This window comes from Periplaneta americana, chromosome 9, assembly GCF_040183065.1.
Source record: "Periplaneta americana isolate PAMFEO1 chromosome 9, P.americana_PAMFEO1_priV1, whole genome shotgun sequence".
Classification (NCBI taxonomy): domain Eukaryota; kingdom Metazoa; phylum Arthropoda; class Insecta; order Blattodea; family Blattidae; genus Periplaneta; species Periplaneta americana.
In genome coordinates this window covers 45799346-45820166 of record NC_091125.1, presented here as the reverse complement: position 1 = coordinate 45820166, position 20821 = coordinate 45799346, and the positions used below count along the sequence as shown (strand labels likewise).

The 20821-nt window shown below is 34.2% G+C and overlaps 1 protein-coding gene and 1 long non-coding RNA gene across 9 annotated transcripts in view; one reads left to right on the top strand and one right to left on the bottom strand.

Moving 5' to 3' along the window:
- Positions 1-17387, top strand: part of LOC138705882 (F-box only protein 21-like) — a 26349-nt gene extending 8962 nt beyond the window's left edge. For 4 of the 8 annotated variants that reach the window (XM_069834606.1, XM_069834605.1, XM_069834607.1 and 1 more), the window contains exons 4-6: positions 1512-1553; positions 4479-4589; positions 5821-8993. In XM_069834606.1, coding sequence (XP_069690707.1) covers positions 1512-1553; positions 4479-4589; positions 5821-5916 — 249 coding nt within the window. In that variant the 3' untranslated portion in view covers positions 5917-8993. Of the gene's footprint in view, positions 1-1511; positions 1554-4478; positions 4590-5820; positions 8994-11014 lie in introns of those variants that run through there. The other 4 variants (XM_069834609.1, XM_069834611.1, XM_069834612.1 and 1 more) reach the window with 4 other exon arrangements.
- LOC138705884 (uncharacterized) overlaps positions 16009-20821 on the bottom strand; it is a 22475-nt gene continuing 17662 nt past the window's right edge. Inside the window, exon 2 of the long non-coding RNA XR_011333845.1 lies at positions 16009-16152. This is a non-coding gene — a long non-coding RNA (uncharacterized lncRNA). The remainder of the gene's footprint in view (positions 16153-20821) is intronic.

Below are 20821 nucleotides of genomic sequence, written 5' to 3'. Positions count from 1 at the left end.
TATACATATGAAAATTGTTTCTATGTTGTTTGCTAATGCTCTGAATTTTTAATTTCTTCCATTTTCCATCTAGCTTCCCAATAGTATTTCGTTAGCTGGGTTGGTATATCTTTTTGGATTTTGCTTATTGCTTGACACTATATTAGATGTTCTCCGTTTTAGTATCTGGTTGTTTGCAGAGGGTGTATTATATTTATTTACATTCCATGGTATTCGTACATTACTTCACAGCTAGAATATGGAACAAGTCAAAAAACTTAATACTACTTTAAAGTCTTTATTTATAGTCACAGTCTAGTTGAAGTATATACAGAAGAGGTTTACAATATAGTCTACTAGTACAACACAAATTTTTAGTATCAATTTCATGAAGCGTTGTTGAATGTCATGAATTCACCTACAGAATAGAAGGTGTGAGGAATTAGATACATCTTTAATTTGGCCCTAAATAATCTTATGTTTTGAGATTCATTTTTTATTTCCGTAGGGAGGCTATTAAAAATGTTTACTGCCATATAATGCACTCCTTTTTGATAGCAATATTCATAGATATAAGAACTTAAATCAATTAGATTTGCAAATATTTAACTTTTTCCAGATGTTTAGCAAAAACTTCCCTTCACAGAAAGAGTCCACATTCTGTATATTCTGTAGAAAGATTCACGCAAGGGGAAGGGGTTACCGGGTTTGAACCCGCCTTTGAACTTTTTTTTTAAAATAGTTACATATTTAGATTTGAGTATTCTTTTTAATCCATAATCGTTTTCCTTTCTCTAATTTTTCACTGTCAGAGTGACATAAGACATAATCATAGGAAGACTCTTTAACGATCTTGTAATAAAATTAAGCTAACAGAATATGAAATTTAATTTGTTATAAAACATACTGAAAATATTGTTTTGCAGTGCAGATATTAAATATTGTGCAGTGTCGATTTTAAACTCATTTTAAGAGCGTTATTCACCCATCCATTAGTTTGAGTTCGACTTTATTGTGAAATGTTCATTTAACATTTTGTGCATTTGATAGTTCATATTTTTAATAATAATAATAATAATAATAATAATAATACACAACATTTAAATACCGATAATGTAAATTGTAAACATTTTAATAATACCTCCCCCCCCTCCCATCCCTTAACAAAATTCTGCTTATGCCACTGGTGCAGATGAACATATTATATCTTTTAAAATACTACTAAAACTATTTTAAACATTTTATAGGTCATATATATTTACAAGTACACCAACTTTCAGTGATGTATAAAGCTCGTCTATCATGCCCCATTTGCTGATTTTGTATACAGTGACCCTGGCTTGAGAATATAAATGTAATGTATATTTATTACCATAAATATAAAACGCTCACAATATCATTTCCAGAATTACTTTTTTTATGTTGCTTCATGAGTGTAATGTTTTTAATTGCTAAATTATAAAATAATAAATATTCATTAAATTATGAAATAAGAAATATGTCACCATAATTAATTTATCCTTACATTTCAGGCACCAGAATCGTGGCTTCAGCGTATATATGGCAGCAGTAAGGTTAGTGAATAGTAGTTCTACAATGAATTCTTCACCCGAGGAAATTAAGTAACATGACTGCAAGCAAAAACTTTATTTTTTTCTCGCAGAAAGAAATTGTCGTGGCAATTGTGTTGTATTTTATTTATTTACATTCCATGGTATTCGTACATCACTTCACAGCTAGAATATGGAACATGTCAAATTTTAATAATACTACAAAATCTTAGTTATAGTCACAGTCTAGTTGAAATATATATAGAAGAGTTTTACAATATACTAGTATAACATACTCTGAGCTCTTTATCGCGATGTGTATACGCGTATATTCACACAAGAATGTTTACAAAAGTGGTCATTCATGGCAGAACATAATGAGTGCATTGTACCTTCAGTATTAAAGAGATGCAGATGTTAACCTCTACAGTGGGATGATATTTAATTAGATCCTAGATATGTTGTCCATCAAGTTAATCTTCTGATCTGCAGTTTTCTGGACTCTAGAGTTGACGTATATATGTACATCAGTCGCCATTGCTTTGAATCACAAATTGGTCAGAGAAGCTGTGATTTTGGAACTATAGCCACAGTCTGAACTAGTGACAAACCTATCACAGGTCTTCAAATCACACCTCACTACTACTCACCATCGTTAAATCACTGTTCATAAAACTTACATTTTCTCTTGATTTAAGTTTCAACTGGAGGCTTTTTACTGCCCTTATCACCTCAGAACCAGTAGCTTCATGTCTTTGAATGTGTAATATAGCTTCTGAAAATATTACAAGCTAGCTTTGTAGGAATATAACATAGGCAAAATTTTCTCCTTTCTCAAAAAATTCATGGACTTAAAACTGTGATTATGTTTGTATGGAACACAAATGTATGTAGCTTCTTGAGCTGCCAGCTTTCCATTTCACATCCCTCTTCAAAAGTTTTTTTTTTTTTTTTTTTTAAGGATGACTATTACACTTTTACTACATCATACTACTTTTGACCAATAAAACGGTACGAAAGGATGTCTTTCGACCAAAAATGGCTGCTTATCACACAATTTTATCACTTCTCTAGCATTTGTTTCTTTGTTTGCCAACATTTCAAACTGCAAATTCTTTACAGTACTATAAAACATGCTTTGCAATCATCATTTGTTTACTGCAAAGACAGTCAACTGAAAATGGCAGCTCCCTTCGAACATTTTGGTGAAGCTAACATTAGTGAAATATAATTTTAGTAAGTCAATTAATATTTTATTGCATTAGAGTACTTTATTTCTTCTAATCTTTATATACTTTCTTCTAATCGTGTAATAGTCAATTAAATCCCACTCGAGTTCTGATTTTCTGTAGATAAATCAAAACCTCTAGTGAGATTACTGTTGTTAATTTCTGATTTGCTCTTTTACACTGACTGCTTCTTTGTGTTTCCAAGCCTTTGCGTGATTTTCTACGTCATCTTCCTCCATGACTGATACTAAACACTGCTAGACAAATTGGTACACGCCTACTGTCCTGTACCAGCGATCCTAGATATATCAGTTTTCTTCGTCAACGCATTGGAATTGCGGTTCAGCAAGGGAATGCTACCTCCATCCTAGGCTCATTTCCTAACTCTATTTCGATGGATGAAATCTTTCTCATTTAATATAAATTATGAAAAGTGGAAAAGTTTACAATTAATATCTGATTTCAGATGCAACACAGATGTACTTTTTCACGGCTAAAGAAGAACATTTGTGACTGAGCAGTTTGTTCTATGTATATAAGTGCATGTGTGTATAATTTAGAAAATTGCTGCCTCACAAAATGTTACATTGAACTTAAACATCAAATTCGCAGTGAATTCTTTGAAAGAATGTAACTATCTCTGATGTGAAGTACCGGCAATATTTAGATATCTACAGATATGTACAGTTGTGCTTGTCCTTAATCTCGGACAAAATGAGTTAGTGTGAATGAAATATATGGATGTGTAAATGCGTGTATGAACTACAGAGTTCAGCATCTTTATTTCGATTTTGTAAGATTGAAAGTTACCTTCTTTATACTTGTTTCACACTTGTTAATGTAATGTTTCTAGATAAATAAGGTGTAAATAATAATTAGGAAACTAGTTTCCTTATTTGTACCATTTGCAGAGTTGTTTTTTTTTTTTATAAAAAATTTAAAAAAAAAATGTGCACTCAACTTTAGAATTTATAGAGTCAAACTCTCAAATGTTTGGGTATTGACTTTTAATATTGTCTGGAAAGTTACGCTTTCTTTTTGGCATTCTGAGCAAAGAAATTTTAAATTAACCTTGAAAATTAAGCACCAAAGTAAACCTCACGCAGAGGATAACATGGGTAACAATGAATACAACTGCAAATAACAACATACAACACTGGCTGTGAGGTGGATACTGAAGTGCAAAAGCTGCCATCAATAGCCATGGTCATTCGTGAACGAACCAACTACTACTACTCCTCCTCCTCCTGCTGCTGCTGCTGATGAGAAGTTCCTTTTCAGCTCCATTAGTTCTAGTAACTCAGGAGGAAGTTGGCACTCCTGCATTCATTCCAGTTTGACCGCCTCACACCCCAAGTCCATCATATGCTTAGTCAGCTTAGTGTCCAATGCTGTAACTAGAATTCTCGTGCCTAGTGGATTTTCGATTATATAAGCACTGCAGAGGAACTTCTCAATTGCACTGTACTACTGCTACTATCCGACCGAGTGGTTATGTCGCATCTCAGTTTCCCCCACCCATTTCTGCTGGCCCTTCTGTAAATGCTAGTGGCTGTGCTGTTAAGCTTTTTCCTGAACATATTTGCTGTATGAAATTGGAAGTCTACGTAATATTGTATAGGTAACCACATAGACGGTCAGTACTACTGCTGCTACCACTACTAACCACTACTGCTATGCTTTGAAAGATTTCGTTCAACATATTGTTTTGTTGTTTCAGACACTTCGAAACTGGCCACATTATGCAATTCTTGTTGATGATAGAGATTATTCAGGATCCCGTATGACTTATGTTGTACAAGAACAGTTGGAGCTCCTGAAAAATACCGAGGTAAGAATAACAACCATATCATTGTTTTGAGAACTCGTATTTTTTATTTTTGGTTAATTATGCTTTGACCTTATTAAATGATATGGATGTGATATCATAACATTTGGGCAACTTTTGGAAGAAACTGTCCAGAATTTGGTTCCAGCAAGGTACAGAATTTATCCCTTTCTTGGATGTTATTGTCTTTAAAGTAAAAAATGCTGTAAATTGGTAAATACAGTAGAACCCCGATTATCCGTCACCCTATTAACCGATTGCTGGATTATCCGACTATTTTTCTCTTGCTTTTTTATTTTTTATTATTTTTTTTTTGTTACAGACACATATATATAGAGTGTCTTCTTCATATGTATGAAGTACTACTATAGGTTATATTAGTACCAGTACGTATTTTTTCTAGAGTATGTTATTACAAACCTTGACATTTACACAGTATGATCTGCTGTTAGAGTTGCCGTACTGTAGAATTTCTATATAAAATATATTCCATAAATATCAAAAGAAAACGTGTTGTGCTAAGTATCGAAAAAACGGAAATAATTGAGTGGTTCGGGGAAAGAGAAACTGTGGCTCATCTCGCATCAGAGTACGAGATTGGTGTTACAACTGTGCGCAATTTAATAAAAATCAACAAAAGTGTATAAAGTATGTAAATCTACAACACGAGACCTGTATTATTCTTATGTTTCCACTGACAGCCATTACAAGGAATTTCCTTGCCCCTTAAAAACCTGTCGTTGACAACCAGACTTGAATGATGAACTTTTCATTCACTATCTAGCGTGTTAAACACAAGAACACGGAGGAAATTAAGAAATGCAAGTATTATTCACTTAATTTATGAAAAAATTGTACAGTACGTATTATCCGATTTTTTTGCTTAACCGTTCAGTCCACCCCCTTCATTATCAAGGATAATAGAGGTTCTACTGTACCTGTAAAGGGTAAGTATCGTGGTCGCATTATAACTCTTCCATTTGCAGTCATTATGATTCACTGAATTCGTGATATTGCAGTATTGTTAATGCATGTATTCCTGAGTCAGAAACATCGTCTTGCTGACCTATTAATGTGATGCAGTCCAACAACATACAAAAAATGGTCATTATATTTTGATATCAATATGTGTTAAAAGAATGTGTACATGCACCTGTATCTGTACTGACAACATTTTCAAATAAAAGATCTAATGTATGTTTTCACAGACCTACGTATGAATTACTTTTTGTAGGTTCGTCATGTTGACATCAAGGAGAATTTCAACTATTTTGATGGAGCACAATACATTCCACGAGAAAAGTTAAAATCTCTTTATCCGAGAGACTGAACATCACTTACTACTGAAGTGTGCCGTGTTCCTGTTGTTGAAGTCAGTGTTTCTCAAATCTCACACAGACATTACTGTGTCTTTCACCATCATGTACTAGTCATTTTCACATTAAGTTGTCCAATCTTGCACAAAATTGAAAACGTTCAAAATTGACTACTTTAGTAATATAATGTTGCTGCGTGATTGAAATAAAATTCTCTGAAATAAAAACAGAATTACAGAATTACTATTTTTTTTTATAATGAATACATATCTGTATTTCTTCTTTAACAGTTTGAACACAGTTTATCAGAATTTAATAAGACTGTGTCAACTATATAAACAAAGTACTTAAATCCTAGATTAATCTATCATTTGAGACCTTTGCAAGCTGTGTGATTTTGAATATTTAGAGGGTGTCATTGGAAATGTTTAGTCATTTCTATCTACATTTGTCATTGTGACTATCATTATATATTGATTGAATTTAATGAACCTGATAAATTAGTTCATTCTGAAATTCATTTTATCTTAATTGCTCCCAGTTAGAACCACTTTGCTAACTGCAGTTTCGGAACCCATTCGAAATTGAAGGCTGGTGGTGGAGGACTGATTTCTTTTTGTGGGAAGATGGTAACTACACTTGGGCCGATTATCAGGTTAGGTTTTATCCGAGGTTTTCCCCAACTGTAAGGCTAATGTCAGGTAAACCTTGGTGTATCCCTGGCCTCATCTCACTATTATAAATTCCATCGATACTATATATCTGCATAGAATTGGAATATATCAGTCTCCTAACTGTCCATTGTGCAACTCAAATCAAGAAATGGATTCAGAACATCTCAAAATCTGTGCGTCAGTGGCTAACCATGACATTATCTTCGAAAAATATTGGAGTGCAAGAGGTAAAATGACTTTATTGTCAAATGCCTGGCATTAGAAAACAACAACATATATCCTAGTAGTTAATACAGTGTCGTTAAATAAGTGACTAAAAAAAAGCTACACATTCACGCTCCTTGGTGTGGTCAGTGATCCTGCAGGAATTTGATATTTTCCAGGAATTGAGAATGGTACATCACTCGACATATCCTTCATCTCTTCAATAACAGATGCAGTTGAAGAAAATTACGAGTTAGTTTCTAGAGTGATAACTGGGACTTTTATAAAGTAACATGCAGTATTTTATATTCGAAAGTTCCTTGTCTACGAAACATTCTCTAGTCATTTTCCCATTAGTAATGCATTTGGATCTGCGGTTTGAGAAACACTGAACTAAAAGACAAAATTTCTAGTTTTAATATGTGATATTGTTCCAAAAATGTATTTTATGTATTAGAAAAAGGAAGCTTTAAATATTCTTCTTCGAAATTATTATACTTTTACAAAAAAGTCGTTTGTATATAATATTGATGAATGTTATGTATTGTCATACTTCATTTATTTTAAAATTATTTTTATCTTTTATGGCCTTTTTGCTCTCTTGAAAATCTCATTTTGATGAAGCCATCTCTCTGTAACATGGAGATCCTACATTTAAATGAAGTATTATTAATTATTATTATTATTTAATTCTTATTTTATGTTTGAGCAACAGCGTGGAGATGTAAGATATCATACCTAGTAAGACATGATGCTTATTGTGCTTTCTTTAAGCATGTGGAAAGACACATTATGTTAGTTTTGTATTATTATTACTGTACAGAGAGTGTTCCTCAAATGATGCTTATTTCTTCCCCTTTAATGTAACAGTATGAATCAGCTTTTTGAAAAGCAAATTTTCTGTAATGGGTTCGAATAAATGTAGGTTTTATTGTTTGTACATTTCAGTAACTCTCTTAATTCTCGAGTGGGAAATGATGGTACATCAAGCTTAAAATTAGGCTTGAGTTATGAAACAGTGGGCTCTTGTAATTTATTTCTTTAGCACTTCTGATTATCAATATGAGCAGTTACAGTACTTGCATTCCTTTAATTTGGGATTTAAAGAAGACTGCATTCTTTGCGACTTATAAAATTTGTTGCATGTGGAAATGTTTTTTTTTTCTGCTGAGATTTTCTGTTTTATTTTTCATTATTTTGGTTTTTGAACTAGTTACACTGTTTTTTTTTTTTTCGAAATAGTTGTGCCTGGTAATGGACGTTTTTTTTTTTCTTGAGATTTCCTGTTCTATGTTTCATGATTTTATTTTTGATCAACCCTCTTAAAATGAGTATTCATTGGCCCATGCTGTATAAGCTGCAAGAACCGCACAAATCGCAATATTTTAGTGGAGTGCGTTCACGTGCACTGTATGCACTATATTTTCTCTCGTTCTAACTGCAGTTTGAAGCTGAATGTGACAGTCAAACTACTGCTCCAGTTGTACTGTGAATGACAGCATTAAATATAAGTAAAAACTGGCAATGCTACATGTTGATGAATAGCTGCCATCTTGTTTAGTGACTTCTAATTGGCTGGTACAAATTAGTCATTAGCTAGATCACGATACAGTAGGCCTTCCACAATCAAAGAAATCCTGCATCAACATGTATGTTTATAGAAGGAATCTTTGTACAGACCATTGGTAAAGTGAATATGTGACTTCTTCACCCGATCAAAATACTCCTCATTTTTCGTGAAAAACAACAACTGAATATACTACAGTGGACTTTATGTTGTCGGCAAACAGCTGGATACATTAAGAAGATTGATTGATTGATTGATTGATTGATTGATTTACAGTAAAAAAATATGAGTAACAGCAATGAAATCATTGAAATTATTGTTGTCTGTTTACTGATCAACAGATAAGAAAAGATAACGAAGAGATGTAAAATATTTTGGGTGCATAACACCTACAACAGAAGATTTGACCATGTAAAATTTTATATCTTATTTCCTGATTTAAATGAAGATGTTAAGTTTTTCCAGTAACTAATGACCCTTGACAGATTTTATGTCTCTCCTTAATGTACTTGTGCTGTAATACTGTACATCATTCAGAAGAGCCATGTCTGTGCAGATCTCTAGTTTCCTACATGTGAAGAAGTCACATATTCACTGTACCAATGGTCTGTACAAAGATTCCTCCTATATACATATATATATATATATATATATATATATATATATATATATATATATATATATATATATACTTATCTTTTTTATTTTAACCTGCCTAGTCTCGAAGCATTTTAACCATAACTTCAGATTAAACCATCTGTGCATGTGTCAGCAGTTCAGAATTCTCAGTTCCTGCTCTTAATCGAGAACCAATTTCACTCATTCCAAACGAATTCTAAAGCATGTTGGAACAGGAAACTGGAAGTTCAATATCAGTTCGGAATCAGTTCTAGTCTTGTTGGAACGCACATTGGGCTTCTGTGCATGAGCAGGCAATTCAGAATCGATTCTGAATCATGCTGAAACAAACCTTATATGTCCACATAAAATATCAAAATGAATAATACTATTTTAGGTGAAAATATTCAGAATCACTAAAATAAAATTAGTATTATGAAGGTACGAAGGTGACTCATTTTTCTCATACTTTTACTGATTTTGTAACAATTCATTTCCTTTGCAATGTTGGGAATATTATTTATAGTTTTTCTTGAACTATTATTCAAACTTCAGACTGTGGTGTAAGTCTTCAGGATCCTCCTCTGTAATAGAGACAATAAAAAAAGACACGCCCAAATGGGAATAACTTAATTAACACCAAATAAGAAGATAAAACTTCGCTTTCCTGGATTGCACATAAAAGACATTCTGTTTAATCCCAAAATTAAGACTTTTGACTCCATATGTACATTGTATGTCTTACGTAGATTATGTACTTATTTCTTACAAATTAACGTGAAATAGCTGTAATGAATACTGTAATCATTTCTCATATTTTTATATTTTCATAAGTTAACATTTAAAATTAATATAAGTGATGATATACATTAGTGGTATATTGAGACTCGTTCCTTTTGATTTTAAATCTTGCTTCAGTGATTCACTCATATGAGTCATTCCATGTCAAATCGAACACTTACGAAACATGACAACTTAATATTTGCTCCAATTTTTTTTTATGTATTCTATTGATGAAATTAAATAACCCATGTGTAATTTTTTCGGTCTGACACAATTATTTAGTCATTTATTAAATGTTGCTTTTTCCGTAAATTAGGATGCAGCGTATTATGAAAATGGTTATCAATTTTAGAAATTTCGCATTTATATCATTTTAAAGTGCAATACTTGCAGTATTATATACTAATTTTTAGTGTTCAATCAAAATATAAAATGGCCCCCTTTTAGGGGGTTATATTTTTTAAATACGTTTTCATATATCAGGGACTTACTTCTAAAAAGGGGAAAAAATATCATTATATTCTTTGAAATGTTTTACGTAGAATTGCGTTGGTTTTAGAACGCTATTCGAATAAGAAATCGCTGTGCAAATAATTTACTGATGGTGTGTTTGGGTCGGAAGGCTCAGATTGAGTGAGACCGCGCGCCGGAGCATGCAACTGCGATAGCCGCAGCGAGAGTGAGTAATACATTATCAGTGGTGCGGTGTTACTTTACGCAAATAAACAGATAACCTCTAGTTCTAAAAGCACGTAATGTCCCTTCAACACTTAGCAGTTTCCCTTTAATTTATCTAACAATAATTCCTAAGTCTTTCGAAGTAGGTATCGTGTTGTGTGGTGTGCATGTCAAATCAAACACCTGTATATGAAACGTGACCATTTAGTATTTGCTTAAATCTTCTAAAATATGTTGTGCAGATCAAAATAAGAGGTCTGTAATTTTTTCTGGGATCATACTTTAATATTTTACTATTTATACTCTTTTAATTATATGACAAATTCATGCACAATGCAGTATGAAAATGTTCATTGTTAAGATTCTATGCATCATAGACGTTGAGTGTTGGTGCCATCTGAAATGGGAAGGAATGAACTATTATATTACTTTTTTTTTAGGTATAAGTTGAAATACAAATGGGGTTGTTTTAGAGGGTCACTTTTTAAACATAACTTAATATTTTTTTATAATAACAGCTTACTTTAAAAACGTAAAAATATATACGTACAATCTATTATATTTTACATAGAACTAGGTTGGTTTCAGATTGATTTCGAGTAAGAAATAACTTTAAAAATAATTTTTTGAAGATGTGTTCGCGGTGCGCCAGTGGTGCTACGCATACTGTATCGAGTGACAAGAATCTGATCTTGGACCTTGGTAAGGCGAGCATGTTGAAGGGATGTGAAAGAGTATTAATAGCCTGCAAGGCGCCCTCCAGCAACCCCAACAGTTTGTGTATCAACAAACGATCCAGTTGAGACTCTATAAGATCAGAAGTGTGTTGTGTTGCTGCAATCATGAGTGACGTGGTAAAACGAAGTTACAGTTACTGTTTTAATCCGTTCAAACTGCGTAATCACAGAAAAAGAAGTAAAATATTAAGGCGTGTGACCTCTGCAATGCTTGTGAAACTGAAAATGCAAGACGTAAACTTGTCATCTGATCTGAAAGTGTGTAAAAGTTGCAGTGTTAAAATGTCAAAACTTCCTAAGAAACAAAGTGTAAGTGAATTGTGTGTGCCTGGTACTAGTGATGTGAACGTGGTAATAGAAAGTGTGAAGAGTGATACCCCTATCTCATCTTCTGGTAGTTCAGTCAGTATCGTAGACGTAGAGAAACTAAATGAGAGCTTAGTGACAATTGGAGAATCGCCAATAAAGAAGAGAAAATTATCTAAAAAAATATATATATCCAAAACAAAAAATGCTGCAGAAAGTTACAGATACACTTAAACATAAAATATTTCATATCACAGAAGACTCAACTTTAGCTGAAAATTCAAATAATTCCGATATAATACAGAAACTGATAGACTCCTTCCATGAAACAGACGACAGAAATCTCAAAATACAAATATTAACAATTTTTTTAAGTTGGTCCTACAGTAAAATTCAACAGCATTTTAATGTCACCACTCACATGATACTAATTTCTAAACAAGTAGCAGCAGAAAAGGGGATTTTGGCTACTCCTAATCCTAAATCCGGAAAAAGTTTGCGAACATTTATAGTAGAGAAGGTTATTCAGTTTTATAATTCTGATGATGTGAGCAGGGTTATGGCTGGTAAAAACAATTTTGTTTCAGTTAAAGAAGATGGAAATAGAGTTCACAAACAGAAAAGATTAATACTATATAATCTTAAGGAAACATACCAGTGTTTCAAAGAGCAATATCCGGACATCAAAATAGGGTTTTCAAAATTTTGCGAACTGAGACCAAAGGAATGTGTACTCCCGGGGACCAAGTGGAACGCACTCAGTTTGTGTCTGTGCTCATCATGAAAATGTTAAATTAATGCTGGATGGAATTAACATTTCTCGTCTCAGTGCAAATTCAGAACCCGTTCTCACTAATTATAAAGACTGTCTGTCACAAATAATCTGCAATCCTCCATCATACAACTGTTATTTAAAGAAATGTGATACTTGCCCGGAAACTGAAAAAATAACACAGTATTTACGGCAACTCTTTGATGAACAGTCTGTAGAAGAAATTACCTATAGACAATGGGTCACAGTGGATCGAACAAATTTAGAAACACTGCTATCATCAGTTGAGGACTTCCTAGCTAAATTGTCCGACAAACCATTAAACTTATTGTCTCACATGTTTATAGCCCAGCAGCAAAATTTGTTTTTAAGAGAGTACAAAGAAAAACTAGTGTCTGGAGAGTGCATAGTGATATGTGATTTTTCAGAAAATTATGCTTTTGTTGTCCAAGATTCGGTACAGGGAATCCACTGGAACAATAATCAGGCCACAATCCATCCTTTTGTCGTGTACTACAAAGAGAATAATGAAATTAAACGTAAGAATTTTGTTGCCATTTCAGAACATTTAAAACATGATACCAGTGCTGTACATCTCTTTCAGACCAAATTAATACATTTTTTGAAGCAGGAATTGGAATTTCTAAACAAAATAGTGTACATGTCCGATGGATCGAGTGCCCAATACAAGAATAAAACAAATTTTTCCAACGTATGTCACCATGAAGATGAGTTTGGGATTCGTTTTTACCATTAGTGAAAACAAAAAACATAGCAATATTTTCTGCTCAAGGTACAAACAAGCAAAAGTGGTGCGAGGTACCTTACAACTTCATTCTTTTGTTCCACTGACAAAATCTCAGGCCATGATAAAGAACTATTCCCTTCAAAGTGAGAGCAAAGTGGTGGACATTAAATAGAATTGATATTGGTTGTAGATGATTAGTTTTAAAAGTCCAGTGTTGTGTAAACTGTAGTTATTTTCACAAGTGTATATTTTACAAAAACAATATTTAAATACAGTACTGTGTTATGTAAATTACGTAAAAGAGTGATATTCTAACTGTGGAACAGTGTAAAGTGGTCATATGACTCTCATCCGGAGCTGCACCTGCACATCATCTTGCAACAGTACTTATGCAGCCTGCAAACTCAAGACGCGCAGCTTGGTGAGTCATTTAATTATTCTTCAACGGTTCAGAGTAGCGTTCTGATTTTTTTAAGGGCGGTTAAAATAAATTCAAGGTATTTAAGGATTTTTTTCTGTAATTTTAAAGTGTCTCTGCCATTAAAACATATTTTTATACATTTAAATATTTTTTAAAACAAAATTAACAAACTTATATTTTTATATTATTATCCGAAGAATAAAGTGTGTACTGTCACCTTCAAATTGAGACAAAGAGCAAATCTCTGTGATGATTATTAGTGGAGATAATCATGTTTAACAATAATGATGCGCGAACTATTTCAGAATCTTCGATAACACATATCTACTGCAATAATCGATATAGACAACAATAATAAAACACGTATTTATTTTTTCAATCCATAGAACGTGTAAAATTTGTGCGATTTGACGTGGAATGACTCATATGTAACAAATATCTTTACAAGGAATGGTAAATCCTTGGGCAGTGAGTTTCTCTTCCCTATTCTTTGCGATATATGGCGTGCTTTGTAATCTCGACGTTTAAATTTGTACTAAAAGGTAGAAATTATTCGGTTTTTAATGATTAATTTCTGATAGCCAAATGTGTTTCTATGTTACTAAGTAATTCGTCTCATTTCTTTATTTTCTGAAATATAAAAAATCATGAAAAAGAAAATCATGTGACAATTTTTTTAGTTTGGATGCCATTATGTTTTTTTTATTTCAAACGGTGACTCGTTAATTTTTCTTAACAATTATATTTCTCGTTAGAGAAGAAATTAAGATATACTGGAAAATCTGAAAGTGACGCCATTCTTGAACTACATCCAAGATTACCAGAAAAATTGCCAGGCCTATCTTAATAAAATGCCTAGAACACGGATTCTTAAAGCTATCCTGTAATATCACCCACGTGGCAAAAGATCTTTGGGTCGGCCGAGGAAGATATGGCTTGAGAACACCAGTGTTTCGTTCAGACCATAATAGTTCTTCAAGAACTAATACATCATGATAAGGATGATGATGATATTTTTCTCGTGAATTTTTGCAGGTAAATTGATTCAGAGATATTGAATATGAACAAAGTCTGTGCAGTAGTAGTTTAGGGGAATTTGCTGTTCACTGACAAACCATTTTTCTGATATCAGAGATGCTGAAAACGTGCATATTCACAAAAATCTCGACATAGGTATTTTTTACATCATCTCAGTACTTCCTATAATGGCAAAGTGAAGATTAAAAAAAAGTTACACTGCCGAACTTGATTTATTATGATTCTTGTCGTCATTAGCAACTAATGGTATGGTCACTGCAGTGATTTAGTTCCTTACAGGCAAGCTTTATGTTGGATATATCTTTTTTATATGCATCAATATTTGTAATATCAGGTGGTGTTGTCACGTTTTCATTTTAAAGATTGTCCATAGTTACAGTTATTTTTTATACCAACATCAATACATTGATTTCTACCACCATCATCCTCAATAAATAAATTTTGAACTGTAAGATGACTTTTAATTAAAATTGCTAACCTTTTGAGATATGACAACGTTGTTTTATATCCCACATGGAGTTGACATGGGCGTGTTATTTGAAAATGTCAACACATCATTGATAGACATATGTTACCCCTTCTTGTGATTGGAGCGGTATCTGATAAGGCCTAATCAATAAACAATCTCTTATCTCTTCAATGGAAAGGGACCATTTTGACAGCGGCTGGGTATTAATTAAACGAGGATACTATACCTATTTTATGTAGGCCTAAATATGCTACTGCCTTCACCTTTATAGTAACTACACTTAGTGACAGCAATATGGAGAAAGTGGAAATTCGTCCTTGCTGGTATGTATCAATCATTGCTCAATCACTAAAGTCTTGTGGAATTTGACAGAAGAGGTCTGCTGAAACATTACAAAGTTTATCTGGTGAATCAAACCACGATTTCATGAATGTCAATCTTAAAAATTATATAAATTAGCATTTTAGTTCCTCTATTTAGTTCCTTTCCACCATTCTCCTTTTTAAATCATTAAATTGCAAATATATTCAATGCTTTCATTTCATTTTAGTATGTTGAAAAACGAAAACTGTTTTTTAGGAATTATTTTTAAACTTTAAAATAACGTCAGTAGATAGAAAAGGTAGGTTGATGAAATAATTAGCAAACCAAAACTTCCTTTTTCAAATGTTTAATAAAATATCACAATTTATATCGGTCCAAATTATACGAATTTTCCTTATACATACAGGATCTTTCGTAAGTAACTCAAAAAATTCACAGACAGGGATGATTCTCAGACGTGTTATATATCCTTGCAATAACCAATAAAAATATTTGTGGTGCTGGACAGCCAGTCTAGTCACAAATGTGCCCATTAGAGAGTGCCACTTTTTATGTGTAGTGTGCATTTGTTGTTGGTATACCTGGTGAGTTGGCATCCTGTGCACATTGTTGGCATGGTATAGACAGACAGGAGACATTTGATTGATTGATTGATTGATTGATTGATTGATTGATTGATTGATTGATTGATTGATTGATTGATTGATTTCACGAGGGCTGGGTCCAAGATTGATCCTTGCACTTAGGCTGTTTAGGTCCATTGTATGTCCTATGTGAGATGATGGTTTGAGTCCAACAGATGGTTTATGGCATTCATGAATCCGATGCTGACAGGAGGGCCATCCATCCTGTACCTTGCAGGAAAGGTCCCATCAGCTACTGACGATCCCGAAGCGCCAAGCCCATAGAACCTAGATCAGAATCAGAAACCATACTATCCCGATACATTGCTCCAGCTTATTTTTATTACAGATGATCAATGAAATGTGAAGGAAGTGGAGAGTGTTGGTGAAATGAAAGAGAGAAATGGGAGTATCCCGAAAAAAAAACTCTCTGCAGCGTCTGTTTTGTCCATCACAATTTCCACTCAGAATGACTGGGGATCGAACCTGGGCTGCTTGGAGAGAAGACCAGTGCATTAGCACTGTTGTAGCCATAGGCACAGCAGTGCACGCATTTAACTCTGTTAAAAAGAAAAAAAAATCACTGCTTGGTTTGAAATCGGGAATGCTGCTGTTCAAATTCAGTCAGTGTTCCCGATCTCTTACTGCTACAGGACTCTTGTTCTATAATAATATTATCGTTGTAAGTCTGTTTCTTAAAAAATTATAGCAATTTTTGCTGTAGCATTATCGGTATTTGCATTTATTGCACAGCCTGAAGTGCAGCCCTTACTCTTCTGAGTTTTACCTCACATGTTCATCTGAATGACGGGGAGAACAATGGTGGATTAATATTTGCTGATGGAGTGGAGTGGACTTTTTTCATTGCTAGTGATAAAATATAAAATATAGTTTCACGACATTTCGAAGACTGGTTCTATCTTTGTCATCAGGTGAGAGGAAGCATACTCGTGTGGATCATTACATACAGCTGTCTGTATAACTTATAACGATTGTCAGGAAGAATAAGATTATATAACGATTGTCAGGAAGAATAAGATTATAAAACAGAAGACAACTTATATCACTTGTAGTACAGAAGAAGTTTATTTTCGCCTTGGACACATCATAAATTAAATTCGAAAGAATGACCTAGTCAGTAGACAAAAAAAATTTATTATAAATAGGCCTATATACCTAGATTTGCTATATGCATGCCAGTAGTTTACTGTGTGGTGTTCTGGTACTATGCATATCAGTATTTCCAGTAGCATCATTTGGGGAATTCACTATGCAGCTCTTTCGGAGTGATATGATGGAAACATCCTACGGAGTTGGATTTAGCAGTGAATAAACTATTAATGTCTTTGGATTGTAAACACAGTTATGCCTTTCCTCCAGATATCCACTACTTTACCATTTGTCTGTACCATTACATTCACCATATCATTCCGAATGAGCTTGGTAATTTTTAAAATTTGTGCAATCTTACATTCTGTTTTCCTACAAATTAAATAAATAAAGATTGTTTTATTCCTTTGTTACATGTATTTGATTATATATTAGTATGAAAAAATTTTTATTCTTTCCCTTACTTACATCCCACTAGAATTACCAGGTTTTCGGAATGCAAATAAGGGGCAGTGGTAACTCAAGGAAAATACGAGGAACTTTTGAGAAGAGAGAGAGAATTCTAACATATAATATATTATAATATAATATAGTTTTCAATATATTACGAGGTTCATCCAGGAAGTAAATTCCAATGGCCAATAAAGAAAACAAAAACATCAATAAGGAAGAAATATTTATTGCACTATTTACAGAGATTCACTGGCTACTTTTCAACATAGTCACTACTGTTATTGAGGCATTTATCGTACTGGTGCACCAGTGTTTGTATGCCTGTGTCTGGAGCCATGAAGTCACTGCCGTCTGTACCTCAGCATCGTTGTGGAAACATTTTCCTGCCAGAAATCAATTCAGGAGATGGTAGAGATGAAAGTCACTTGGCGCAAGGTTGGGGTTGTAGGGTGGATGGTCGAAGATCTCCCATCCAAACTGGCGTTGGCTGTATGAGGTCGTGCATTGTCGTGCAAAAGCATAATGCCTCTTGTCAGCATTCCACGTCTCTTGTTCTGGATCGCCCTCCTCAGATTTCGCAATGTCTGACAACATCACTCAGCATTAATGCTCTCTCCTCTCGGTAAAAACTCGCACATGAGGACAACACGTCGATCCCAGAAGAGAGTGCACATGATTTTTTGGCAGAGATTGTCTGCTTGAATTTTCTCCTCATAGGAGAACCACTATGCTGCCAATGCATGTATTGTTGTTTTGTTTCTGGTGCGATATGCGACATCCATGTTTTGTTCCCTGTGACAACATTATCGAGAAACTCGTCACCTTTCTCTGCATACCGCTGGAGGAATGTCAATGCTGCAGCCAGACATTTCGTTTTGTGTCCATCTGTCAGCTAGTTTGGCACCCATCTTGCACACACTTTTCGAAAACCAAGCCACTGGAAGACGATTTCGTGCAGTAGTGAGCGAGACATCTGGGGGAATTGACCAGAGAGTTTCGAAATTGTGAAACGCCGGTTCTGCAAAACTGCTTGCTGCATACTTTCCATACACGTTGCACAATTGGCAGTGGACATCTGCTGGAGATTACTTCTGAGCGTGCAGAAATCGAATAACTGCACGAATCTCGCAGTTGGCGGGAGACAATATCAGTGCAGCCATTTTCTCGTAACGCTGTGCAATAACTACTGCCATCACAAGACTGAAACTGCACTACCTTATTCTCACATACTCTCTCTCTACTGCTATACATGCACATTCCTGTCCAACTAGTCGTGTCATCTCTGGACGCGATTGGAACTTACTTCCTGGGTGAGCCTCAGACATACAGTAAAATCCCGTTTATTCGAACTTATGGCAACCGAAATCCAGGTTAACTGAAACGTCCTTTCCTCCCCTCCCCCACCCGCATGCAATATATTCTGTACTCCTCCTTTAATTTGGGAAGGTTTGTGGAAACTACTGTACAGTACCTGTATAGATTGTTTATTTCTTTACTTGTTCAGTTCACTGTATTGTAATGTAGTGGAAGATTTAGAAAGAACCCAACAACCACAAGGTTTCCAGTCATTAATGAGACTTAGAAGGAACACTTTCCTGCCTCTCTCACTCTTAAAGAGGGTTCCTCATTATGTGATTGACATCTGACAATGCCTTAGAGGCACTATTGTAAACCCATGAAATGCCTGCACTTGCTTCAGTTGTGTAGGATTAGTTGTCTCATAGCAAACATAAACTAGTAAAGTAACAGTGTGGATTCTTTATCTGCAGTTTGAAGCATTATATCAGGATATTCCAGCAGTGTGCAAGCGTGTTTTGCGCGAATATTACAGTGTATGGTATATTTTTTATTAAACTGAAACGTGTAATGATTACATTTAAAGAAAAACTTGAGACTATGATGGGAATAAGAAACGGTAAAATCCCTCAATTTAGATTGCTTTACGTTTTGTGAAGAAAAGTGAGGAGGAATGACCAGCAGATGTTTTACTAATGAAATGATGAAGGGACATAGCAGCAAAAAAAGTTGCAAAAATAAAACTCAGACCAAAATATCGGATTACTTCAAGTAGGTCTTGCTACTTAGAGAAGTGGTCAGCAAAGATTAAGTCATAAAATGCAGCCCGCAATACACAGTAAAGAGGATGGTAGGAGGGGAGGATATCCAAACTATTTAATGTTGAATGAACAAGAGGAGATGCCTTACCCCTCCACCTCACTTGTGTATTAATGAGTTGGCCATTGCTCTAAGGTGTAATTAATAAATTTTTAGAGTACTTGAATAACAGTGGTAAGAGTCTTTAATAATAATTTGTTTTTTCTTCACAGATAAGTGAGATTTCTGGAATTTACAGTGTATCCGAAAAATTGCTTCTCTTCACTTCGTCGCAATGTCCATGTTTCTGCCCCATACAGTGCCACATTCTACACAAAAGCACTTCACTGGTATTTTCCTTAGTTCTTTTTCCAGAGGTCTGCAGAAGATGCTCCTTTTTCTATTAAAAGCTTCCTTTGCCATTGCTGTCCTCCTCTTGACTTCCTGCCAGCAGCTCATGTTACTGCTTATAGTACATCCCAAGTATTTGAATAGGGATGAGCATGGGCAGATCATGGTCCTCCAGCCAAATACCTATACAGCAGTCAGCCCACCAAGCCTACTCTCGGTCCTCGTGAACTCTTACTTCAGAGTTCGAGCTCGAGGCAACGAATTCTAACCCACTGAGCCCGAGACTGTTAGCCCGTGGAGCCCAAGCAAGCCTGCCTGCAGACCACAGCGATCCTTTCACAGTTCACTTATATAATATTAACTATTCTTTCTGCAAATAATGCATTACAACACAGTATTCCTTTACTTTATGCATAATATAACATATTTCTGTAAATAATCTTATCCACTACTCTTATTATTTTGAAAATAACAATATTACCACACTAAACTTGTTCATATTCGAATGAAAAGTAAAATATACAAAAAAAAAAAAACTCTTTTTTTTATACAACATTACATCAGTTCTTCAATACAGAGTTAACAAATAAATGAAATGGCAATTTTTTGGCACTACCATTCATTCTCATTATTAATTGGATAATAATATATATTCATGGTTCCAGATGTGTCGTCCACATGAGTTCCGTCGATTACCTTTCCGTCTACTCATATTTTACGTCTACATTAATCTTTCCTCCATTGTAAGTATATCTTTCTCCACTCCCTTTTCATTCACCTATATTGTTCGTCCACAAGGATTTTTTCGTCCATATGATATCACGATCATAGAAAATAATAGTAATAATAATAATAATAATTTTATTATTATTCCATGTTAAGTATATATTCTTCTCTTCGTCAAAAGATTTTCTATAGTTATTAATGTTCTCTTTCTCCTTGTGGTTCT